The following is a 25,224-nucleotide window of genomic DNA, read 5'->3' on the forward strand; positions in this document are numbered from 1 at the left end:
TGATTCGGGAAACCCGAAGCGACCTGGCCCTGCACACCCCTAATTGCAACCCTGCTGGAGAACATCAGTATGTATTAATTCTGCCTAACGTGTGACTGCCTTTCTCTGTCCGTAGTGTGGGATTTGCCACAAACCAATGGGAGACCTGCTGGACAAAATCTTCATTCACCGCGACATCGTCCACTGTGACAAATGCTATGAGAAACTCTTTTAGGTAAGCTGGGCCTGTTCTTGGGTGGGTGTGGCAGGGACAAGGAAAACACACTGCAGTGGCTCAGTGGCTAAGGGCCAAAGCAGAAGAAACTGGGAGATCCATCACCTGGGACTACCCTGGTTTTTGCTGCAGCTTGGCTTCTTAACTGCAATGGCTTTCCCCCTCCCTTATGGACGGTGTAATTCGCCAGTCACTGCTCTGTTAGTTTTTCTGTGAGTTTTCAGGCTCACTGTCTGGAACATGCAAATAACAGTACCTGCCTACCTTACAGGGTTATTATATAGATTACTGAGATAATGGACATGAAGTGGTTTGAACACTCATGGGAAGGGGAAGGGAAGGCCATCAAGTTGCAATCAACTTATGGTGACCCCATCAAGGGGCTTTCAAGGCAAAAGAGGAACAGAAGTGGTTTCCTATTGCCTTCCTGCATGCAGCAGCCTTGGTGGTCTCCCATCCACATCCTAACCATGGCTGACCCTGCTTAGCTTCCAAGCTCTGATGAGGCCAGGCTAGTCTGGGATATGTAGGCTGCTTTAAAAACTCCAAAGCATTCTAAAAATTCTAAGTAGCTGTCCAAACAGCATTAGTCCTTCTCTTCCTCCTACGTTGCTGCTTTCTGGCATGAGCCAGAATGGGAATGGCACTCCCCCTTCCTTGGCTACCACCTGACATTGGCAGATGGGTTTGTAATGTTTTGCCAGTACTCTTGCATGGGGCATATTACCACCAGTCTGTGATGCCCCATCCACTCTGTTTCTGGCTTGTGCCGTAGCTTGTAGAACACATCTTTAGATCAGCTCATCTATCCTCTTTCCTATTTTCTTTTAGGATTTCCCAGGTCAGAAAAGGCAGCTAAAGAGAAGCCTGCCTGCAGCCTCACCATGAGCCGGGATATTTTCAGTGCCTTACCAGCATTTGTTTTGTTCCCGTGATTTATCTTTTACCACCTTTCCCCCAGGGGAAGTGATTCATGTCCACTAGTTTACTGAATAAGGGCAGATCTTGACAAACAAACAAACAAAATAGGAGTACCTACCAAAGAAACAGCTGAAATCCTCAGGTGCTGAGCAGATCTTTTGTTTTCAGGGAGATTTGTGGGTGTCCAGCAATTCTGAGAAACCAGGCGCAGAAGAAGACCCCCCCGGGAGTGCCTCCTGACAGATTTTCCTTTGGCTTTATCACTGCTGCCACGGAACTCTGAATCTGACTGGAGCAGTGGCTTGGGCTGTGTGTGGGATGCTTAACTCTTTCCCCTATCAAAATCACTCTCCCAAACTGCTTTTCTCCCTGCAAAGGAAAAAGATATATAGTATATTTATACAGTATATATAGTATATTTTGGCTGGCAACTGTGCTTGGAAGCAGATATGTTAGACCTTTTCTCTTTAATCTCTTTGACACGGCCTGTGTCTGCAATATTAGTCTTTGCCCATAGCCCCGATATGAAAACAGAGTATTGGGCAGTCTTGCAGTAGAACTTAGAGCAGGATTGTGACCTTTGACCTTTATGCTGCCGTGCCTGTTTGACATGTGATGATTGACAGCACCAAGAAATGATTGGTGTGCGGATCTCCAGTGTCCTTTCTCTGAGCCTTGTACCACCTTGTATCGCAGCCTGCACCGATCCTATACATGCACATTCAAGAACCATGCACTGATGTGGGGACTTGATTTCTGCTATGATATAAGCAGACTCAGATTAGCCGTGTTAAGTCTATTGCAGAAAAATGAAATGGTGATCCAGTGGCACCTTAAATATGTATTCTAGCTATGACTCCAGAAGGCTCATGCTGAATTAAATTTAAAATGTGTCTGGACTCCTGTCTTAATAAGTAGACCCAAATGATAGCAATGTGCTCACAGCTTAGGTGGCTCCGATTTCATGTCCCAGTAAAGTGGGCCCATTTCGCTCCCTCCATGGATCTTCACACAGGCTTGAACCCTTTTTGCATATATGAAATCAACCATCCTGAGTCTCAGCTGATATCACCTGAAACCAAGTGCTTTTCAACAGAGTCGAGCTGCGCATCCTGCTGTGAGCCACAGAGTACACAGGCGTACACAGGTGTTGGTTGTGCACTTGTGAACTAGCTCAGCTTGGCTCTGTTTATCTTTTTCTAATCAGGCTTCCCAGGAATAAAAGTGATCTAACTCTAGCAGAACTGTTTTGAAGAAAGTGAGATACTGATTGTTAAGCCCTTTACAAAGGAGAAATTAAAATACCCTCTACCACCACACGAATGTTTGTTTTCAAGACAAAGCTTTGATCTCCTTTCATTTGGTCGTTAGATCTTTTCAAGGTATCTCCAGATATCCAAAATTACCAGTTCATAGGATGAAATGACTGCATACTACCCAGTGTTTGATAAAATACTTGTTTCAGCAACTTTGATGAGGCCTCTTGTTTGTATCCTTGGTCAATATTTACCTTTCAGCTGACTTCCTTTCTGCAGCCTTCCCTCTCCCCAGGTTCCAAAAGGTGTTTTAAAACCTGTGCGTGTTTTACCCAGCAATGGGTGAAATTTCAGAAGTTGACTGATGGATTGTTTGGTTTCCTCAATAACACACGTCATCCTAAACTGTTTTGGGAAGGGACCGTTAGGAGGGGTGGTATTATAGATTTTTGCTTTGTTGTCTTGGTTTGCCAGTCTGTTTTCTTTGCAACAAATTCTTAACCTCCACATACAATTCTAATAAACATTGAAATGTTGTATGCAAAATGTGGGTTCTGAGTTCTTCATTTAATGGTCTGTGTAGTTATTTCTCGGTGATCTGGAAATATGGAAACCTTAAAAAAATACTTGGCTAGTTCACATTGCAGTTGTTAGAATTGACCTAGGAACCTGGAGACGTTCAAATCCCCCCCACCATGTCATTCTCTTTTATTCAAACCTACCTCACAAGGTTGTTGTGAAAAGACAGAAAGGGATAATAATGTGTGTTGCTTTGAATTCCTTGGAGGAAAGTTGGAATAAAAATGTTTTTTAGTAAATACTGTACAGCAAAATTGGGGAAGAGCCACCATTTCAGAGGCAGGGGGAACATTTCTCAGTATTATGATTATTGAAAAACTGAAGCTCATAAGCAAGACAACATGGAAGGGACAGGTGAAATAATGGGACATTATGCATAGCGTGGAAGAAGTGGATAGAAATACTTCTCCCTCTCTTATAACGTAAGAATTTATAGGCACCCAATGAAATCGGTGGGTCATAGATTCAGGACACAGCTGGAAACACCTCACACAAACCACAACTCATTTATGGAATCCACTATCACGGGGTTTGGTGATGGCCACAGGTTTAGATAGTTTGAAAAGCGGATCAGACAAATTCCTGGAGGGCATATGTGTCTGCCGCTGTTAGCTGTAATGGTTAAATGGAACCCCTATGTTCAAAGGCAGTATGCCTCTGAATATCAGAGCCAAACTAAAGGGACGTCTTACACAGGTTGGACACTAGTCGGCTTCCCTCAAGTTTTGATGGGAAATGTAGGCGCCCTGGTCTTGCAGCTTGGCTCTCCATTACAGCTGCAAGACCAGGATGCCTACATTTCCCATCAAAACTTGAGGGAAGCCGACTAGTGTCCAACCTGTGTAAGACGTCACTTTTAGTTTGGCTCTCAGTTTCTGGGGGGGCGGGGGAACTGCAGAGGAGTCTGAACACCTTCACACCCTGCTTGTGGGCTTCTGCAAAACACCTGTCTGGCTAGTTTTAGGGAAAGGATGCTGAACTAGATAAGACTTTTCATCTGATCCACCAGGATTCTCACAAGAATAAATCCTAGTAAAACGTCAGCTCAAGCAGGTAATTCCCACAGGCATGAGAAAGGCATTTTTGTTCTGTACCACTTCCAATCACTTGCCACAAATACCCAGTCTGGTCTGTATGTTCTGTTCCTATGCCCAAGGCATTCCTTCCTTCCTTCCTTCTGCATTGCGTCATCTGTGCCAAAAAAAAAGAGACCCCCTCCCCGCCAAACACTCTGTGGGAGTTGCCTAAATGTATGCAAATCTCAGTATATCTGGAAAGTATTTTTCGCGTTGCTCTATTCCAAGTTTTCCATTGCTCTATTTCAAGTTTTCTGTTCCAATCAAATACTGCAAAATATGTGTTGTGTTTTACTCATGCCCTAGGAGCATATGTGTGCATCAGAAAAAATCGCAGGCAATTTTTTTCTGGATACAATCCTACCTGTTGTTCCAATTGAGGTTGCTTTTTTGCAGTGTTTTATCCATGCACCTCAGAGCATCAGTTAATGTGAAGGGAGATGAAACTGAAAGAGATGAAAGCTACAGCAGACTACGAATGATCTAAAACTGGAATTACTTTTAGGAATTCAGGAGGAGTGGAACACAGAACTGAGAACATTCTGGAACAATAAAGGGAGAGATCAGCTTGTGCCAAGTACATATGCCACAGCCTACTTAATTGAATGCATGAAACACCCTGGAAACTTAATATAAAGGAGGAAGGGAATTCATAGAGGAAAGGAAATCCTTTCCCCCCCTGCACTGCTCAGTGCCACTTCTAGTTTCCTTTTTATCCTGTGCAAGTTTTCAATACCACCCCAGGCTTTCCTGTTTACCACTGCTACCACCACGGGATCTCTCCCCACCCCCAGCTCTAGCCCTCCATCTTACTACTACTAGTTTTTTTCTTTGCAACACTTGCACACGCACAGTTTGCTTTGGGGAGGGGTTACTTCCTTTTGGGGGGGGTTAAAAAGTGAGATGAATCCTAAATCATAGCTGTTGCCGGTCCCATTGTGTGGATTTGGTTACCTGCACTGGAGGCCGCTCTTTGCCTATTAGATACAGGGATACACAGTGGGAGAGAAACAGTTTTGCATAGAGGGGCTAGAAGACAAAGTGTTTGCAAGGTATACAAATGTTTTATCTACCTGAGAGAACGTGGTGTATTTCTCATGTACAAAATATGGGCTCACGTCCAACTGTTTGCAGACTTTGCCAAGTGGGCCTTTTCCATTCAACTTTCCTACTGCAGCCCACTAATACCCCCCCCCCCCCACACACACAATAGTTCCTGGGGATCAGCTGACCTTTACAAACACAGTAAGAGGCAAGTGGGGGGTAGAAGCAGGAGGAGGGAATTGATAGAAATCTCTACGCCCTTTCCATTAATGGAGGTGCTGTTCCTTTGGAGGGACTGCGTAGTTGGATACAGGCCACAGTGTCCCGAATATTCAAAATACACAACTTCCCTAGATTAGAAGTGCAACCTTCCAAGTGTGCATTTACTGAACAGCAACAAACTGTTTTGTTGGGAGGTTTGTGAGAAACTCCGTCCTTACTAGGCAGAAAGATCTTTGCTCAAGATGTGTGAGTGGCTGCAGTGCCACTAGAATGCTCCCAGATTCCCAAATCAAGTCATGTAATACCTTTTTATTAGGGCCAACTAATACATCACAACGAGTGTGCAAAAGTGGAGGATGGGGAGGCATTTCAAGGCACAATGGAGAAAAATCCCAGTTGTTTATCTGAAGTGTCTTAAAGTGGAATTGCTCAAGATGTGTTCCAGACTTAATTGGATTAATGGCATCGTGTGCAAAACAGATTTCAAGATGCACCAAAGGCTACTCAGACAGAGAAACAATACTGATGCACCCAGGGCCTTTTTTCTGGGAAGAGATGGTGGAACTCGGGACCGTACAATGGACCGCACTTTGGGTCAGCTGGAACAAGGGGGGAGTTTTTTAAAGTTTAAATTGCCCTCAGCGAAAATGGTCACATGGCTGGTGGCCCCGCCCCCTGATCTCCAGACAGAGGGGAGTCTAAACTCTCCTCCGTCTGGAGATCAGGGGGCGGAGCCACCAGCCATGCGACCATTTTCAAGAGGTGCTGGAACTCCATTCCACCGAGTTCCTGCTGAAAAAAAGCCCTGGATACGCCTATATGGCCAAAACTGAAGTTGGGGTAGTTGGAAGTTGAAAAGCAAGTGTGCTGTCACAGATAAAAGCAAAGAAAGGCACTAACAGATTTCTGAAGGGCCGTCGTTTCAGTCTGCTGCAGTAAAAGCAAGGAAGAGTCTATTAGCATCTCCAAGCCTGAAGTGATTTATTGTGGTAGAAGCTTTTGTACGCTTACAAGCCACTTCATCCAAATGCATGACGGCTTATGATGAAGTCGGATCTAGTTCACAAAATCTTCTGCCATAACAAGTAAGACTTGAAGGTGCCACAAGACTCTGAGCAGCTTTAACTGCAGCCTAGCCTGGCCAAGGAAAGAGGTGAGCTGCAACAGCAGGAACAGGGTTGCCAACCCTGGACTGGGAAATTCCTGGAGATTTAGGGATGGGGCTTGGAGTCGGGGAGAGGGACCTCAGTGGGGTATAATGCCATAGAGTCCATCCTCCAAAGCAGCCATTTTCTTCAGCGAAACTGATCTCCGTGGTGTGATCAGCTATAATTCCAGATCTCTAGACCGGTTTGCCAACCTCCAGGTGGGGCCTGGAGATCTCCCGGAACCACAATTGATCTCCAGCTGACAGAGATCAGTTCCCCTGGAGAAAACGGCTGCTTTGGGATTGAACTCTATGGCATTATAACTTGCTGAGCTCCTGCCCTCCCTAGGCTTCACCCTCCAAATCTCCAGGTATTTTCCAACCAGGAGCTGGCAACCCTACCTTCAGCCCCCAGTTGGAGGTTGGCAAGCCTAGGAACATAGACGCTACCTTCACTTTCGCACCAGGTCCCGATCTGCATGTCATTTACATACATACATGTGCGTAACCGTCTCTCCCCCCCTAGCAGGTGGCTGACTGCTAACCGCTTCGCGACCGCCTGGCCAATTTCTTCTACCCGGCGCATCCACGCAAGCGCAGACGGGAAAGCCGAGCGCGCGCGCCCCGGCCAGGATTGAAAGCGGGAGGTGGGCGGGGCTTCTCGCCTTTCTTTCTTCCCCCTCCTTTCCCGCTCTCTTCTGACTGGCCCTCCTCCCTTCTGGTATGCAAATGAAGCTTTAACCGTAGGGTCGCGGAGGGTGGGGGGAGGGGAAGGACCGAGAGGAAAACAGGCAGCCGGCCAGCGGGAGCTCGAGCGCGCGCGCGCGCGCGGCAGGTAGGAAGCGCGCGCAGCCCGCGCGCGGTTGAGGGATGAGGAGGCTATAAAGGCTCGCCGCGGCCGCTGTGGGAGCGCCCCGGCTCGTTCGGGCGGCGCTGGGCAGGTGAGTCGGAGCTCCTCTGCGGCCCTCCGCCGTTGGGCCTTCGGGACCTCCCTGCGTTCGCTCTCCTGCGCCGAGGTGGGGCGGGTGAGGCCCGCTGCCTGATGGGGGCCGTTGCAGCCTCTCTCCCCTCCCCTCCCCTCCGCCGGTCAGTTGTGTGTGGAGAGGGGGGAGCGGGCTTGGGCATCCCCAGCTTTTCTAACGGGGAAATTCTTCTGCTTCCTTTGGGGAATGGGCCCCTCCGCCTCCTGGAGCTCTGAGGAAGATGGGGATGCGGGGCACCTGCCTGTATCTGCCTCCTCTTGGCGGGGGGAGAGGGCTTCGCCTTGGTCCCTCTTCATTCTTTCTGATATCTTCTGTTCGCTTAGGGAGAACCACAAGCGAATGGATGTGAGTCCCTGCCCCGAGTAGCTTACAGTTAAAGTTCCACATTGGGGGCAGAAGGGACGGTAAAAGGGGGAAGGATGTGAGCTTAGATGGCAGAGAGTACGAACAAGTCTGCTGGGAAACCTACTCAGCTCTATTCGGTGGGGTTTACTCCCAGGAGAATAGGTTCAGGTGGGAAGCCGTGCTGGTCTGCAGTAGAAGAACAAGATTTGAGTCCAGTTGCACCTTTGGCCCAACTAGTTTTCCACAGTACGAGCTTTTGAGAGTCGAAGCTCCCTTTGTCAGGTACAAAGAGTTGGAAAAGGTAGGGTCTCACAGATTGTAAAGACTCCTACCTTTTCCCACTCCTTGTATCTGACAAGGGAGCTTTGACTCTCAAAAGCTCATCCTCTGGAAATCTTGTTGGCCTCAGTGGTGCAACTGGACTTTAATCATGCACTCCCAGGAAAATGTTCTTCAGCTTAGTTGAAATGGGAGAGCATCCTGTATGTTGCCCTGAATTCCTTCCTTGAGTAAAAAGGAGGGGTTGTGCTGAAGGTGGTTTTTTTTTTTTTAAATCCTGGGAGGAAGCTACCTTGCTCTTAATGTTGCTGATGGGGGTGGGGGCTCCAGCATTTCTCTTGTGAAGGGACTCTGTGCCCAGATCTTTGGTGACTGCCCTGGGTCCTCTTTCTGACAGTAACTTGCTCTTCTTCTGCTGTGTCTGGGGGATTTCTCTTCAGAGCTTCAGGCAGCTCCCCCTCTGTTGGCTTATGAGGTCATCAATCGAGACTAGGCTGCTGCACTCCTTTTTGACAGATGCGCTGGTAAGGATTTCCTCTTCTGAAGACTATGAGGAGATGGGTGCTGGGAGCTGCAGTTGATCTCATGAGGCAGGGAGAAAAATTGTCCGTTTCTGCTTTTGAGTGCATTGAGATACAGGAACAGAAAAGCCGAACCTTAGCCTTCACTTACTGTGCTGGGAGGGGGGGGGGGGCGACACTTTTCTATTTTGCCATATCTCATACAATCAATATTAAGGAGTCTAACTTTAGGGTACTTTGAGAGACAGAGGGGATTTTTAGCATTGTGTGAGACATACTTTTCATTTAGTTTGGATGTAACGATATGAGGGAAGGCTCCTGGAAGAGACTGGTTTATATTTAGAAAATGGACTAAAACATTTTAAGACCTTTACTGCTCTTTTGCCGGGATATTTTATTGATGCAACGCTTTATGGAGAGAGCAGGGTTTTTTCTTCATATTCTGTCTCTGTTAAGTAGGCGAAGAAGGAGAGCTATTCTCTACGGAAAGCATTGTGGAGTCCATTTAAAAAAACCTGAAACCAGTCTTCTGTTGCAGCTTTGAATTTTTTCCTCTTGTTTTTGCCATGAATTGATTTGTTTTGTTTTATTTTACTTTATTTATACTTCTCCTTTCTCCCCTTTCTGCTCTTCTCTATTCTAGCCTAACAACTCTGTGAGGTAGTTTAAGCTGTGTGTGTGACTGGCTCAAGGTCATCCAGCAGCCTTCCTTGGAAGGCCTTTTTAAAATCATGATTTTCCAAAGTATTATTTAATTGTGTGTTACTTTTTTCTCAACTTGTCTACCAAAGCTTATCTCATTACCTCTTCTCACTAGGTATCATTTTTAAAAATGTTTAATTTGCAGTCAATTCAATTGTTTTTCATCTTGAATATAAGAATCAAGTGATTTTCATTTGCCACACAACTTTTTTTAAAAATCTTGAAATGGCATTAAGAGTTTTTATATAGGAGTAGCTTTAGGAGTAACATCGATTTTGCTTTTCAAAACTTGTACACTTGAATAGATAAACATATGAAAACCTGTAAAAAGTTTTACTAATGTAAAACTTTGGTAGTAACGGGATATACAGAAGGTTGGGTTGACATTGTACTGGTTTTTCTCATGTCATAATTCTTGGTGCATAGCATCTATAATAATAGGGAAAGACAATAATGAAAGACCTAGTGCATACTTCTTGGCATTGCTTTTAGCTTTCATGTGAGTCTGTATATTTGTGTACTCTGTTTAAAGCAAATTGACAGAGGTGGTTCCACACACACCCATGTCTGTATAAACATAACTACTCTGTAGATTGCTCCAAACCAACCAATAAAGATGTAGGCATGTAATTTGTTTTTCAAAATCATAATGTACATTGTAAGCTTTGTTCACGTGATTGTACTAGAGCAAGTTGGCTTAACATTTTTCAACTGTTTCGGCGGGGGGGGGGGGAAGTGTATTAAAAAGTTATCTATGGTTCATATGTACCCATGTAACTGAACTGCTAGTGTATTATATTTCAATTTAATGTATGATCACTTCTTAGCAAACCTGTACAGATAGATTTATGGGCTACTGCTTGCTTAATATATGGAGGAGTGGGGATGAAGGAAAGAACCAATTCTTCAGGATTCCATCCTAGCCTCTGTCACTAATCCCTAAGAGAACTGATATGGTTTCTACACAAAATTGTAATTTGTGTAGCTACTGCACAATATTTTTATAAGTACTCCAATTATTAAATGCAGTATTAGTATTCATGGATTTAATATCTGGTCTAGTAAGTCTACATTTCAGGTCTTAAACAGGGCAAATACATTGTCATTTTCCTTTTTTTTGTTAAACACTGAAGATCTGGACTACAAACCTCCTAAATTCATGAGTGACTAGAAATTCTTCTTCAGGATGTGGCTGAAAGATCATTCCATGGTGTATCAATCTTTAGCATGAGCTTAAGAGAAATATCTGCTCAGGTAGCTTTTCTCTTGCTTGCTTGCTTGCTTTTGTCATTTTGGTGCTGCAGTGCAGAACTCTTAAGTCAGAAGTGCATTTTTTCTTTCAAAATTGACCTCACAGCACTAAAACTGCCTGCTTGAGAAACCACTTCTGTGGACAGTTCTTTGTGTAGTCAATAGAACTACAGAGCATTCAGTTTATATTGCCCCTTATGGATAGCTGCTTACACACTAGGTTAGTTTAATTGCCTTTCTCCACAGCAATGTGGAAGATTGTTTATATTGGGCAGATAAAGTTCGTGTCTAGTGTAAGCATAGTGTACTATTCTTGCAAATGTTGCCTTCAGACTAATAAAAGCCTGGTTTTGTGTATTGTCAGTGTTAACACAAGTCGCCTTGAGGACATTCAGTTGTTGGAATATTTTGTATGTTCAGCTTCGGCATGCTTACTATATTTTTAACTTTCCTGTTCTGTAATCATTTTTCTAGCAAGGCTCTTCAGGGGTTCTGTGAAGATGGTTGTTCCTGGGAGTGCCCCTGTAATTCAGCCAGACCACAGTCTTGGAACAGAGCTGGGCAGAGGTTCAACAGAAGGCTCTGCAATGGGTCCAGGTGCAGAACCAATGACTGATGAAGTGGGCACGGAACTGGAGGAGGTACGGAAGCTGCAGGAACTTGTAAGAAGACTTGAGTTCCAGAATCAGCAGTTGAGAACTAGAAGCCTCCGAAGTGTGCCAGAGGCAAAACTGCTGAGCCAGGCTGCTGCTGGAGTAGATAATTGCAATTCCAGGCTCAATGGAATGGAAATGAATAATAGCATCAACGCTCTGATGGATAAGCAAGAGTTGCAGATGGTGGCAGACCTGCACTCTGCACTAAGTAAAATGAAGTCGGAAGCAGAAGAGAGAGAAGACTGTTTGAAAAAAGATGTAGAGGCCACAGTGCAGCATAGCTGTGCCACTGCTTCTGGGAAAGCATCTTCCAACACACATTTTGTGAGCAGTACAGAAAAGCAGAGCAGTGATGATAATACCAGCTTCTCCAGCTGGGACTGTGGCGGCACAGTGCATGTGGAAAACTTCACCATCGGAGGCATTGAGCCAATAGTGAGAATGAGTGAAGAAAGTACAGCTGTAGAAGACCTTCTGAGTGAGACAACTCTGGATAAGGTGGAAGTGCTAGAGCTTGAGTATGGGACTGATGAAGAGGACAGTTGGTAGGTATCATGAACTGTCAGATTGTAGCTCAAAATATTAATGTTAAAAGGAGACTAGTCTACAATCTTCACTTCTGAAGCTGTTTATAAAAAAAAAACAGGATGAAAAAATAACCCGAGATGAAACTAACAACTTTTTTTGGTTTGTTTGGTATATCCCCAATAACTGTTTGGCCCTCTTCTCTGGTTTTGGTGCTTTTATTGATTTATTTTATGCATAATTTATTTTAAATATTTTAATGTTGAAATGTAATTTTTTGTTTCCTGCTTACAGGGCTTTATGTAAATGAAAAGGTGGTATAGAAATGTGTTAAATTAAAAAAGCATTTATTCTTTTCCAAAGAGAGGAAGCCAGGGTTCTTGAATGTTATTAATATTTCCTAAGTAGAAAGCAAAGCAGTTTATCAATCTGTGATTATTCATGTTAGGTACAGAAGTAGATATATAAAAATTAATATGAAGGAAGCACCCATAAAGAAGACTACAATAGTGTCATGGAGAAATAAGTATATAGCAACTCAACTTGAATTGGGAAGAAGGAAACTCTTATAGAAAGTTGAAAAGCAGATCAACAGAAGAGGGGACTGGCACCAGGGGAGAGCATGTTTGAGACTCTTCCCCCCCCCCCCGTTTTTCTGATTACAGTACTCTTCTCCCACCCCTGATGATAACTAAGAGCTGTTAAGATTTATTTTACAAATAGCTGTAGGCTTGACTAACTCATTATTGAAGATACGTACTCAGTATCCACTATTTTAAACATAATTGCTAGGAAGCGTGCGTTTTCCTTGCTGCTTGTGTTTTTCACTAGCAAACCCCCCCCCCCCCCCCCCCCAGCATTTGAACTAATAAGAAGCTGAGGCCATTTCAGCACGAAGACAAGACTTTGAACCAGATCCTTTAGCTGACTTTAAATTACTGAGTATTTTCTTCCTTTATTTTACAGCCAAATATTTTACAGGCTATAACTTCTTGATTCAAATACAGATTGATAGTACGTTCCTGAGATACAGAGAGCACATCTTTAAATTACGATCTTACCTATAATGTTAAAATTTAAATGAAGCATGTTAACAACTGCTAACTGAAACAAAATAGCAAATCCTTCATTCTGATAGTGTTTAAGTCCCTCCCTCTTGTGAGCTAATCAAGATGTTTTTCGCTTTTGGCTGAAATGTCACTTTCAGAGAGCTAAGCTCCAGCATTGTGATTTGTTGTAATTCATTTTCTTTTTCACAACTCGCCTACTGTTTGTAGATTCCTTTTTTTATTCTGTATGTTGTTGGTAGTATTTTGTGTTCTTAATCTGAACCTCTATTTAAAGCGGGCTTAACATTTTCTCCTTGACTCTGTCTTACTAAAAGGCGTGTTCAGTATGGCTTATCTACTCAGGCCACAAACAGTCTGAGTGGAAAAAAGCTGCAACCAGATGAGAAGATCATTTCCGTCCCAGCAGTACATTTGCCTGCTGAGCCTCACCAGACTTTCAGTTTACAAAATAACACGTCAAGAGTGGGGCACAAGATGTTTTAAGTGGCCTAGTAAACGGCTTTACCTAATTTGCAGCGCAGTAGATGTCGGGTATATGTACGTGTGTAGTTGAGTGCAACACTGGCAGAGGGATAAATAGTACTTGCCTTTAAAAGATACACTACTTACCCCACCCCCTTTAAAAACATTAGGTCTTACTGATTGAGGCAATTATAGACCAGTTTCTAATCTGTCTTTAGACAAAGTCTTCTGGAGCTTAAAAAATGCTATTTTATTTCACTGTGTAATGTTTGGATTTTAGTTTGGAAACTTTATTAGTAACTGTTAGCTTGTTAATGTTTTGATTTTTATCCTACTAGTTGCTTTGGAAACTTTTTGGTTGAAACTAATAAAACAAACTGTGTTGTACTTTACCAGCCAAACTACTCTATAGGGGTGGGTGGGTTGATAAAGTTATTGTGTTCATTTTTGAATTGATATTGAACTTCCATCCTCCTACTTAAGGCTATATGTCTCACCAAGAAAGTCATCTATAGATGAAAAGGAATCTCCCTTGAAATGGTGCAGGCAGGTGTTGGATCACCCAAGCCCTGAGACAGAGGCAGCCTGCCGCACCCTCATCAATAGGCTTGACCAAGGTAAGTGAGCTAATTGATTTCCTTTACATAGTATATTATGTGTACCTTGAGAAATATGAGGGCCAACATTCTGTCATTGGCTTATTTTAGGAATTGTTGATCATATAACACAGATTAAAGTATCCAAAGAGCTTGAGGAAAAAATCATTAGAGGATTCAGTTATTTCCTTGTTAAGTATTTTGAACTTTGGAGCAGAATGTGTTTAGCCAAAGAGCCTTGATTTCTTGATCTTTTGCTTTGTTCTCTAGGCTTCTTGCTGGAGCTGGCTAAACCAGATAGCATTAGCATTAAGTGCTGGGCAGGGCGCCATGGAGATAATCTTACTAGGCTCACTGTAAGCAAGATGGTGTACATGATCCTTTAGTAGAGGTGTCTTAATCAGATGAAGATTTCTGACATCACAGTGACACTAAGATACCACCCTTGTCCAAAGGCAAACATTTTCAGAAATCTCAAGTTTAAATGTAAATCTCTGTTAAATGTTCTCCAACTCCTAAAGGAAATAATTTCTGTTTAAGCTGCTTTAAAATAACATACTGCCTTTCTCTGAAAACCTTGTAGACTTGTAATAATTTTTTCCTCGGTGTCTAAATTTTGTGGTGTTTAAGATTCTTATGTGTATTGTCATCATCAGAGGCTGCAATGTCATGCAATGGATTTCATGTGTGTAGCAGCTGTTGTAATCTCTGCTTCAAGCACAGTTCTTTTAAATGAAAGCAGTTAATTTGCATCATATATAGATGTAAAATAGCGTGGTTTATTTATGGAATTTAAAAGTATAAATCCCTTTTCATTAAAACAATTATAATATTTTGAGAGGGAACTGCATGCTACCATATCATAAATAACTTTTTCCATTTTTCCCAATTGGTAAAAACAAAGACAAGTTGAAAACAGAAACCATCAAACTACATACTAAAAAGGTAGATTTATTATCTGGACTTAAAGATTACCTCAGCATTTTATATGCAAAGAAAAGAACTGGGCAAAAACTCAGAAAATAAACATGCCTATAATGTGATTAAAGAGTAGTAATAAATTTGGATATTCCATTATACCTCATAATATTATTGAAGATTGTAGTGTTGTTCCATTATACTGTGACACTTACTATGTAAGTGTATATAAAGATGGTTAACTTATTAGATTTCTGTTGCAGTATACAGTATATCCTTAAAGAACCGCTTGCCAAGTTTTGTCTTTATTCAGAACCAGTGGTTGAAAGATCCATAGCTTCTTTTCTTGAGCTTTCACTTTGACTTTAAACTTCAGATTGAATATTTGTTCAAACTGAAACAAGCTTCTCATTTATCTTCATGTGTTAGCTTGTTTCTTGACTTTTGTATGTGTTTTTTCAAACATTCATTAGATTATCTGACCTAGTGTGGAAGATGACAGGAAACTGACACCAGAAAAAAGCAAGAGAAATCTTTGTTGTATAAAGGCTCTGCCACCGTGGTTATTATTTTTTTGTTTAGTAGCTGTCCTTTCCTCAGTAAACCCAAGGCAGGGGGAATCAGTCAAATGAAAAAATGTATTTATCTTAAAATATTGCAGGTTGCTAGAATAATGCTGAGCAGATTCTCAGATTGGATCAGATATCTATACATCGGAAAGTACTTTTCCAGTTTGTTATAAGAGTATTGTTTCCTTAGTGATCCAGTCAAGTGGAGTAACAAGTGCTATCACTAAATTTACTGTCTTTAATTCTTGGTTCTAAGATTTGCAGTGTGAATTCACTATGTAATATTTTTTTAAAAAACACCTTGAAAGTTTTTTGCTGATATTTCTGATGGCTTTTGAGATTTTAGAAATTTCCCTCAAACATCCAGTTTTTCCACATTGTGTTGGGGGAGGGAACAGAAATGGAGTCCCCCTCCTGAATTTTCCATATTTCCACCCCATGTCCACACCTCCCCCTCTACACCAGGCCACAAGGGATTGCAGTAGGCCAAAACTTAGCCAAGCTATAGAATACAGGTCAGGCTCTGATGGTTGGTAAAGAGAGACATCTCTCTCTAAACGCCAGTCTTGCCATCATGTCAGAGTGTTCAGAGAAGCAGAAGTGCAATATAATTCCCACGTGCTTGATGGCAGAATACTAACCTACTTTGAAAAAAGCAGCAACTGATGCTGATAAAGGGGTGTTTAAGGGAAATGTAACATGTTTTTGCACTGTCAAAATATTCTGTATTTGTACCCTGTAACTGGATCCTTGGGAGGACTAAGCAGGAGAAAACACAAGAGCTGAAATCGTTTATTATTGTTTCTGCTGCTTTTACTTTCTGTTTTAAGGCCAATTTGGCCACTCTGGAATGTATTCAGTTGGCTTTCAGAGAATCTTAAAATGCCCGTTTTGTGTGTGGAGTGCAGTTTGAGCTGAGGAATTTAAAAATCATTTAGAATAAGACCTTGATTGTACTCTGCTCTAATAATTCTGCTTCTCTTTGAACTTGTGCTGTTGCATCTCAGCCACAGGTAGCAATGGGAAATTTCCTTAAATGTAACATCTATGTGCCAAGCACTTATGTGGTTTTTGCAGTTGTCATTTATAGCAGTTCTTCCAAAACTATTTCTTGTGCTTTAAATTAAAACACCTTAAAGAGAATTGAGAGGATGTGGCCAAAGCTATCTTCCCGCTGAATTCATAAATGAAACTGCCACAGTACAGCTCTACCTACGTGTGGCCCCAATACATGCTGGATAGCCGATTAACACTGAACATACCTTTGTTTTACATCTAACACTATACTTACTGTGTCTAACCATTATAATAATCTGTTCTGTGCCGTGTTGGATAGGAGGAGAAGTGAGGAGCAAAATTGCTTTTTGTTGCTAAAGGAAGGCTGGTGAGCTTGCTAGTATGTATGTTCATTGCACAGTAATGTAGCTTGCTTGGGTATAAGGTTGCTAACCAGCCAGGAAAAAAATCTTGCCTCTTTAATATAGAGAAATCTGCTGTTAAAGCTTTTCATAGCATGGAGCTAAATAATACCACCTAATAATTTCTGCAGATCAAACAGATAAAGAGACAGCTAGAGGGACCCGACCTCTTTGAATGGTGGTGACCCTACTTGGGACTCATGATTCCTGTTTCCTGACTTTCCAAATAACTTGAAGGGGGTGTTGTGTATCTCCCACATGAGATGAATTATCTATCCATGTACTGAATATCCTCATCAGCCCCTTCTGTATGTTACCTGGGAAGTATGGAAAAGGGCAGTACTGCTCTTGTTTGAGTGTAGCCTGTCAAGCTGCCTTGAGGCTGTGTGAGGTAGACATAACAAGATAAGGCAATAGAAATCACAGTTAATCTGATACTTGCAGGTCTGTGGGGTTTAGAACCACAAGTAGAGAATTGAGAATTGTCTCATTGTTTTAATTCCAGACATTTTAATTTTGCCAGTCAAAGTTGGAAATCTAATGACTGGTTTGTATCCCGATCAGGGGTGAGTGTGTTTGGCATGTAATGCATGCAAATAGTCATTTGACATGTTGTGTCTCTCCTCCTCTTCTTGATATGTGTTTAACTTGTATTGTTTCGTGGTTTTGTTATATCTTCCTCTAGCCAGTAGGTGGAAATCCCTGTATTGCAGTCCGCTGGCGTCTCCAAGTGTGCATAACTTGAATACAGACACAGGGTCCTGTAGCAATGCACTAAACTCTCCTGGGCACTACAAATCAACTAACAAACCGCTACTAACATGTGGCAGCTCAGGTATGGCATGATGCTGGGGGACCCTTTCAGAGGACTGGAAGTGGGAAATGCATGGGGTTGGGTGAGGGGGTGTGGAGGAGGCATGTGCTAAACCGCTCTTAATACGGTTGCTTAGGTTTTCCTCTCGCCCAGTGCTTCGGGAAGTTTTCTAGCTCAAATGCTCTTCTGTGTCTGTGCTGCCTTTGGTAGCTTTGAAAGCTCTAAATGGAAAGTCTGCCTATGGGGTGCATCAAACGCTTTCATTCCCAGGGCATTTGATCGATCCTTAGGATAAAGCACTGGCAGAACCGGGTGCTCAGACATGGTGTGCTGCTCTTTCAGTGCCATCTCTTGCTTCATTTTTATCTGAAGAATTATCACTCGCATGCACACTAGTTCCTGTGTTTTAGGGTCAGCTTTGCATGTGCCATCATCAGATCCTAAATAAATAAAATGGGCGTTTGTGAGTTATCTCAGCTGCTTAGGTTTTGAAAGCGTTTGGTCCATCTAAAGTCTGCTTGCTTTTTCCGAGAGAGGTGTGATCGGTTATTTACAGGTGGTAGCAGCTTAACCATGCAATGTTCCTAATGTTTACCCTGGGGGTGAATGTTCTTAAATGGGGTGCTTAGCATGCTCACGGATTAGATGTTGGTGTGCAATTGATTTTAAAGTTACGCTCTTCTGTGCTTGATTTTCAAAATCCAGGACCAAATAAGAGGCTGTAATAACAGTTCTCAAAATATTGCTTGAATATTTGGGGTGGAGTGAAGAAGAATTTAAGAATGGGTATAATCCAGTTGCTGTCACCGGGATATTAACCTGTTAAAGCACTCATTGTATTACTTCCTTTGTTGTTTCTCATGAAAGAAATACATAGGTGGGAATAGCAACACTGAAGCAATGGTATCTCATGACCTTTGGTATTTGAATGTGCAGAGATGCTTCTTTCTCTGAAGCATAGAAAAAGAAACAAAAGATCTGCTTCACTAACCTTTTTTGGGTAACTCTGCTTGAGAACCAGCTTGGTCAAAAGGCAATATAAAACTTTATACTTGTAGAACATGCTAATAAATTTTCTTTTTAGAGACTTAGGAATTTCTGATCAGCATCCTTCCACAGTATTGGAGGGGTGGTGGCAATTCATAAGAACCCCCACCCCTTAACATTGGAAAGGGCTACCACCCCCACTCCCCTACATGAGAAATGCTATCAGATGCATTTGGTGAGGCAAGCTACAAACAGTGCCATTGTACAAGAAGTAAACTAAAAGTTCCTGAAACCTTTCTGCATCTTTTCATTGGACTGTTCACTTGCCTGCTAGATCTGTGGTTCAAAGCTTCTTCACGTTGCTTCCCCTGCACAACTTGGTTTTAGTCTTCATCTACATCATCCGGTAGTTAAGCCTATATAGAACAAGAAGCCTTCCAATTTCTTTTTAGGGACTGGTGAGATGAACTAGTAGACTATTAGATTCTGCCTGTTTATCCTGTTGTGCCAAATTCTACTTTAAAACTGTAGATTTAAGGGAAGATGAAGAGACAGGCTCATGTATACACATGAGCTGATTAAGGCATCTTGAAAGATAGACTGACCTGCTCAGATTTGGGTTTTCCTAGTCCAGGGTTGCACAAACCCCAGGTGCTGGGTTATCATGGCGCCTAGAAATTTCACTTTAGTGCCTAGTACTTCTGCAATAACTTTACTGTAATGTGTCTCAATGAGAAATACAAAATGTATCCATCAATCATTTCATATCAGAATATGTTTTGTATGGCATAAATACATTTGTATGAAATTCTTCTAATTGCTTGTTTTTATATATATACACGCACATTTGTTTATAGCTTTAATAATATTACAAGAAACTGATGAGGTTAGGATTGGGTTTTGTGGTAGCAATAATTAGGAAGTATGATAGTTAATATATGAAAAACAAGTCCCTTCTAAATTTTTGCTCTGGCTCCTAGAGCCAAAGAAAATTTGTCAAGACTTGTCCTAGTTAGTGTAGTCAGGAGTTTGGGGTAAAAAACAGGTAAGATTTACTGCTGTTTAATCTGCTTCTATATTGTCTTAATTTTTACGTTATTCTGTGGAGTCAACATGACTGCAGCTGTTTGTGTTAAGGGTCTTGGAAATTTAAGACTGCTCAGGTGAGACTTTTAAGGCACATCCTGCTTAGACATAACTCTTGCTCTATAATTAACTTGGGTTCCTGTTTAATGAATAAACTCCCAATTTCCTTGTATCCCTGCCCTTAGTAAATAGCTACTCACCCTTCTTGGATGTGACATGTAAGAATTGCCCTCAAGCAGCAAGCCAGTGTTTAAATCTTGGTAACTGTAGATGTCAAAGCCAAAAATGCCCCCCAAAACCACTGTGTAAAATTCTTGAGTCTTAACCTTGATTCAATCTGTCTCTGAATTTGAAAAGGAGGAGATAATCTTAGAGAAGTCCTGTCCAAACTCTAGGAGGAGATTTTGGGGGTTAGATCCTGTCAAAAAGATCCACATGTGCAAATATGTGTGTGCGATTTTTGTCAGTTTTTCCTCTGCCGCACTAAGCCTCCAACTTTTCCTTCATGCTGCTTCTTGAGCCCCCCTCCCCAGGAGCAGCATTTTGGGGTTTGGTGGGATGGGGGAGGCAAGGAAGTCATGCTTAGAGGGGATCAGGCCCGTTTGAAAGATGAAGTTGGACATCTGGTAGAGCCAGTCCATGTTAATTACTGGCCTGCATGTCTTTTGGCTAAGAGAAGGATGTCTTCTGTAATATATAAGTCATGTCTGCAAACAAGTATCTTAGGATGTCCAGTTTTTCCATTGGAAAATGGAGGAATTACTTGAAAATAAAGGGTGCATGTATTATTCTAGCTTTTCTCCCTGCTGGGCCTTCATATCTATAGTCGTCTCCTGCTCCAACAGGTTGTAGAGGCCTTTTGTCAGTGTCCTGAGATCCAGTGTGTTAACCACACGCAAAGAGAATGCTATATATAGATGTCTTTCTCCTTTATAATCTGGATAAGAAAGGCTGCTTGCATTTTGAGCTAATTTCTAGATAACCCAACTGGTAAACTTGATCAATTTATTTTGACGCTTCACTGTACTTACTGCTAGACTAAAACGGGATTGTTTACTAAAGATGAGAGTACTTTTAATTGAATATTTATTTAAAATATTTTCTAAAACAATGGTTTCTGTTTCTTTCCTGCCACCTCTGAAAGGTTATTTGAGTATGCACTCAGCTTTAAGTTCTCAGTCCTCTGTTGAAAGTGAACTCAGTACATCAGATGACTCCATATCAATGGGATACAAACTGCAGGATTTGACTGATGTCCAAGTAATGGCCCGCCTACAGGAAGAAAGTATGTGAAAGCCGTTTAATCTCTTCTCTACATTAGGTCTGCCTTTTTGTCACAGAATTTTATAAAGCCCATATATGCCAAAATAAACTCATTTGACATTTATTCTCCTTTTGTGTCATTTTAAGTAACTGCATAAACTGACCACTTATACCAGGCAGCTGAATGTCATTATCCTTAGCAGTGCTGGATGTAAGTAGAGGAGTGATCTCTGGTGATCTCTAAGGCTTGCCAAGCTCATTACAGCTGTTCTAGAACATTGGCAGTTTTCAGCACAGAAGGTTGGGTTGTTGGTTTGAATCTGAAAACTTAGGAAACTTTTGTGTAGAACTTGAATTGCCCTCTTAATAGATAACAGGAAAAGAACAGGAGCAGAAGATACACTTGTGTAGGCTGGCTGCTTGTTAATGATACTGTTACTTGGAGACAGTCCATCAAAAGGGGAAAGCAAGGATCCACAAAAGAAAGTGGGATGAATGGAACTGTACTTAACAGATTTCACTATCCTTCTTGCCAATTAAGAATCCTGTTCAGATGTTGCCCCCACACATAATCACCACTACCTTGTGCCAGTTTAGGTATCTTTATAACCAGATTCTTGAGGTGGTTAGGAACACAAGCGGATTTGCTGAAGAATCCTCCCCCCGCCCCCCGCACCTCACCTCCAGATATATGGAACAATAGCTGTGCTGTTTGCTCTACCTTTATTAAGATAAGCATAAAGAGGCTTTCCCACCTGGTGTGGTAGCCACAAATAGATCATTACTGGGCACTGACCACTTAAGCTGGGCAACGGGGAACTCTTGCTGTCAGACAAGAACCTTAGTGTGATCAAGCAATGATTGTGTCCTCTGTGACCATACTTAGGTCTCCGTCAGGACTGCGCTTCCAGCTCAGCCTCCGTTTCTCGCCGCAGCTCCAGTGCCTCCTTGCATTCTTTGCGCAGAGGCACCTACAGTGACCAGGACTTTGACACATACAGCTTGGAGGATGAAGATGATGACTGTTCCCTTTCCTATCATAGCAGCCACAGATATTCCCCATCCCCCCTCAGCTCTCCACGGTGCCAGTCCCCATCCACAAACACAGACTACGGCAAGGTGGCAGGCACCCGGATTCGGCCGCCACGGAGAACAATGCAAAGTTCTATGCAAGACAGATTGAAATACTCTGGGAATGAAGGTATGTGATACAACTGCTGAATTTGCCTGGTTCTGGAATGCATAGCTTTGGCAAGTAGAGGGTGTGTAAGTGTGTGTGAGAGAGAGAATGAATATACACGGAAGCAGTTGTTTTCCTTGTCATTTCTGTTTCATCACAGAGGAGCTGCGGCACAGCATGCCTAACTTGGCCAGAACAGGCCTGCGCTCCTTGGAATCTGTAAGGAACAGCCGCAGCTTGGAGTCAGATCTCCAGGTTCCTAGTAACCGACTCTCCAGAATCCAACAACCATCAAGCAGTAAGCTGTGAATGTTCTTGTAATTTGTTTGCTATTCTACCTAAAACCCTATTGTTTTATTCATGCCTTCTTTCTCACTCCATTTCAAGGTCTGACAACAAGTAAGCTCCGATACTCCTCTGGTTCTGGGCAGTCTCCTTTAACAGTCCGACAGCCGATGAAAGCGGGTTCCTGTACGAATGCTCTCTTAACACCACGACAGCCCGTTAGAGCCACTGGTTATGCAAGTCCTACTGGTAGAGTTCGAAAGCTACAGTCTTCCACACTCAACCCAGCTTCTGCAGGCAGTAGTAGTTCTATGGCTAGAAATAGTGTAGCCACAGGAGCAAAGAATTCTGCAGCTAAAACGCGAACGTCTGTAGGGGGAGCACCTGCTCCAAAGAGCAAGCTGAACCAGCCAGCCAAGAGGTAAGAACAAAATGAGATGACACTGTATGTCCTGTATGCTGGGCATTATTCTTTGTACTATATGTTTGACCATCATCTCAACTGAGTGCTCATTTCTTTGAGCTTACAGCAAGGCCCATTTGTCAGCTTGCTAATGCTGAACAAATTACTCAGTGAAATACCATTTGTATAATTTTGTCCTAAAAAGGGAGTGGATATTTGCAGTGAATGAAGAATGCCTATCGAGAGTGAAATAGGAAGTGTTTGAACTGTATTGCTGTGTGAAGCTAACCTCTGTAGGACTGGGTCAAAAACAGTGTGAATGCCAAACAAGACACCTGGTGCCAGATAGCTACAGGGCTGTTAAGAGAACTTCACGCTTGCATGTTTTTGAAAACCAGCGTCTTTCAAAAACATGCACCTAAAAATTTGGAGTTTTGCTTCCCCAGTGATTTATATGGGAGTAAGAGGGTGTTTGAAACCCATCTTTAGTGAATGCAACAGATACATCCTGTGGGTTTGTTGATGATGCACTTTCTCTTTTCTTGAGAAGCAGTGTGGGGTAGACCTTACAGTGTTGGGCTATGATTGGGCAGACCCTCGTTCAGTTGCCTGCTAGTTCACTAACTGACCTTGGGCTAGACACTCTATCTAACCAGCCTTATAGGCTTGTAAGTGTAAAAGGGCAGAGAGCGATGTATGGTACTTAGATTTCTTTGGAAGAAAGGTGGAAGACGAAGTAATATCACACAATGCTCAGAATATTTTGTCTAAACTACCAAATCTATATGTTCCAACAGATTTCCAAAGGCTGGTGTTTCTGCTGATGACTCTTGGAAAGATGGGTGTTACTGAGCCAATGTGGAGAAATGCTGAACAGCCAAATCTTGGTGAAGAGGTAGGTGGACCAAAGCCCAGCTGGCTGGGCAGGAAGCTGTGGAAACCCCACCCCATTGCTACCAGACTTGACCAACTCGGACAACCTTTATGCGAACTCAGACCACCTCTCGCCTTCGGTTTGACTTGATGGTGGCAATTGACTGCCTTTTTGTTCCTGCTGTACTTGCTGTTGAGCCAAGAGGACTGATAGTAGCATCTGTATATGGAGTACATACATATGGCTCTGATGTCCACTCTTGGAACTTTTTTCCTCCATGTGCCCACAGAGAGGGAAATAATGTGCGATGGAGTTCTTGTGCTAGCAAGCAGCTTTGATTCTTTTGACACTTTGGGGCATAATTAGAAATACTCTTGGAAAATGTCACCTGGAGCATCAGATTTTCTTCTTGGAGACTCAGAGGGTTTTTTTTTACTTGTCCTATATTAGGTGTTTCTTCACTACTTTTTATTATTGTAGAGGTTGAATCAGGTTTTTATATCTATTGGTAGTACAAAATTTGTATCTCCTGTCACAAAAGTACCATCACCAGTAAGACTTTTGTGCCATCATGTGTGCAGGGTTGCTGTGAAGTCATTTAGACATGACTTGCTCTCTCAAACTGGGCAAGACCTTGGTGTTGGGTGGTGGTGCCACATCCAGAAGCTCACCACATATCTGAAGTGTTTCTCCCGTTATCCTCACCCAATCCCAGATGCAAAAACATTCTGCTTTTGTATAACTCTTTCTACTGTCTTTTTTTTAAATGAAGGAACTTGGTTTTTAAACTAAATCAGTAGCTGCTAAATACCCGAACACAAATCATATTGAGAATGCAAACTGGCCTGCCAGCCTATTTTCTGCCACCAATGTGACTTGATATTGTAGTTAATAAATGTGAAGGGGTTAGTAAAACCTTGCCTTCAGTAGCACAGTGTGTCTTGCTCTTCTTTCACTGGCCTGTATGTAATTGATGAACGATGTGCAGATAATCATGGCATTTTCCCTGCAAAAGAATTTACCTTACCCTGAGGTGATTTGAATTTCTAGACAAAGGATTTTTTTCTGCTTGTTTTATATCTTTGTGTGTACTTTGGCTGGGGGGGGGGGGTGGATCTTTATTGCAAGGAAGACCAGGAGCCTTATGAAGAATGTATTGGATAAAATCAAAGCTCACCTATTGAAGTCACTTGACCAAGATACCAAATGATTGAGTAATGTATGCCTAATGTAGTTTAACACTTAGTTTCTCCTTCTGGGCTGTGGGGATAACAGGTTCTTCTGACTGCTGGGAGGCATCCTTGCTATTTCTCACTCTTAATTACTAGGTACCGTTTCCTCTCAATTCTATTTTTGGTCTTATAAACAAAGTCTATTAAGAATGTCAGGCCAACAATATGGGACAGATTATAGAAACTTCAACTATACTAGTAAAATCAAAGTTACAAATGGTCAATTCTTTTACTGCAGTTAAGTAGCTGGAACTATCAAGACTAAAAACATGCTGGAAAGAGGAATGAGGAAATCTAATATAGAAATTAGTATAGGTTAAGCCTTTTTCACTGCACATGGGAAAAA

At 42.3% G+C, this 25,224-nt stretch overlaps 2 protein-coding genes across 8 annotated transcripts in view; both read left to right on the forward strand.

The window, feature by feature from the left end:
* ZNF185 (zinc finger protein 185 with LIM domain) overlaps positions 1-2,931 on the forward strand; it is a 73,776-nt gene extending 70,845 nt beyond the window's left edge. For 4 of the 5 annotated variants that reach the window (XM_054997051.1, XM_054997050.1, XM_054997054.1 and 1 more), the window contains 2 exons: positions 116-214; positions 1,046-2,931. In XM_054997051.1, coding sequence (XP_054853026.1) covers positions 116-214 — 99 coding nt within the window. In that variant the 3' untranslated portion in view covers positions 1,046-2,931. The remainder of the gene's footprint in view (positions 1-115; positions 215-1,045) is intronic. The other variant, XM_054997052.1, reaches the window with a different exon arrangement.
* Positions 2,932-7,263: 4,332 nt separating this feature from the next.
* LOC129341364 (SLAIN motif-containing protein-like) lies at positions 7,264-24,617 on the forward strand. 3 transcript variants are annotated; one of them, XM_054996519.1, is made up of 9 exons: positions 7,264-7,400; positions 11,015-11,741; positions 13,737-13,870; positions 17,440-17,589; positions 20,786-20,926; positions 21,791-22,105; positions 22,245-22,382; positions 22,472-22,790; positions 23,570-24,617. In XM_054996519.1, exons 2-9 carry the CDS (start codon positions 11,041-11,043, stop codon positions 23,622-23,624), a joined length of 1,953 nt encoding a protein of 650 aa, XP_054852494.1. In that variant the 5' UTR covers positions 7,264-7,400; positions 11,015-11,040; the 3' UTR covers positions 23,625-24,617. The 3 variants fall into 3 exon arrangements, with proteins under 3 accessions (XP_054852494.1, XP_054852496.1, XP_054852495.1); XM_054996520.1 differs by lacking the exon at positions 7,264-7,400 and adding an exon at positions 8,530-8,590; XM_054996521.1 differs by lacking the exon at positions 17,440-17,589.
* The last annotated feature ends 607 nt before the right edge of the window (positions 24,618-25,224 follow it).

This window comes from Eublepharis macularius, chromosome 13 (genome assembly GCF_028583425.1).
Source record: "Eublepharis macularius isolate TG4126 chromosome 13, MPM_Emac_v1.0, whole genome shotgun sequence".
NCBI classification, from domain to species: Eukaryota; Metazoa; Chordata; class Lepidosauria; order Squamata; family Eublepharidae; genus Eublepharis; species Eublepharis macularius.

Coding starts and splice junctions, on each gene's coding strand:
- LOC129341364 (XM_054996519.1), top strand. CDS start 11,041: ATGGTTGTTCCTGGGAGTGCCCCTGTAATTCAGCCAGACCACAGTCTT. Junction 17,590..20,785: donor ACTAACATGTGGCAGCTCAG/GTATGGCATGAT, acceptor CACCTCTGAAAG/GTTATTTGAGTATGCACTCA. Junction 22,383..22,471: donor AATCCAACAACCATCAAGCA/GTAAGCTGTGAA, acceptor CTCCATTTCAAG/GTCTGACAACAAGTAAGCTC.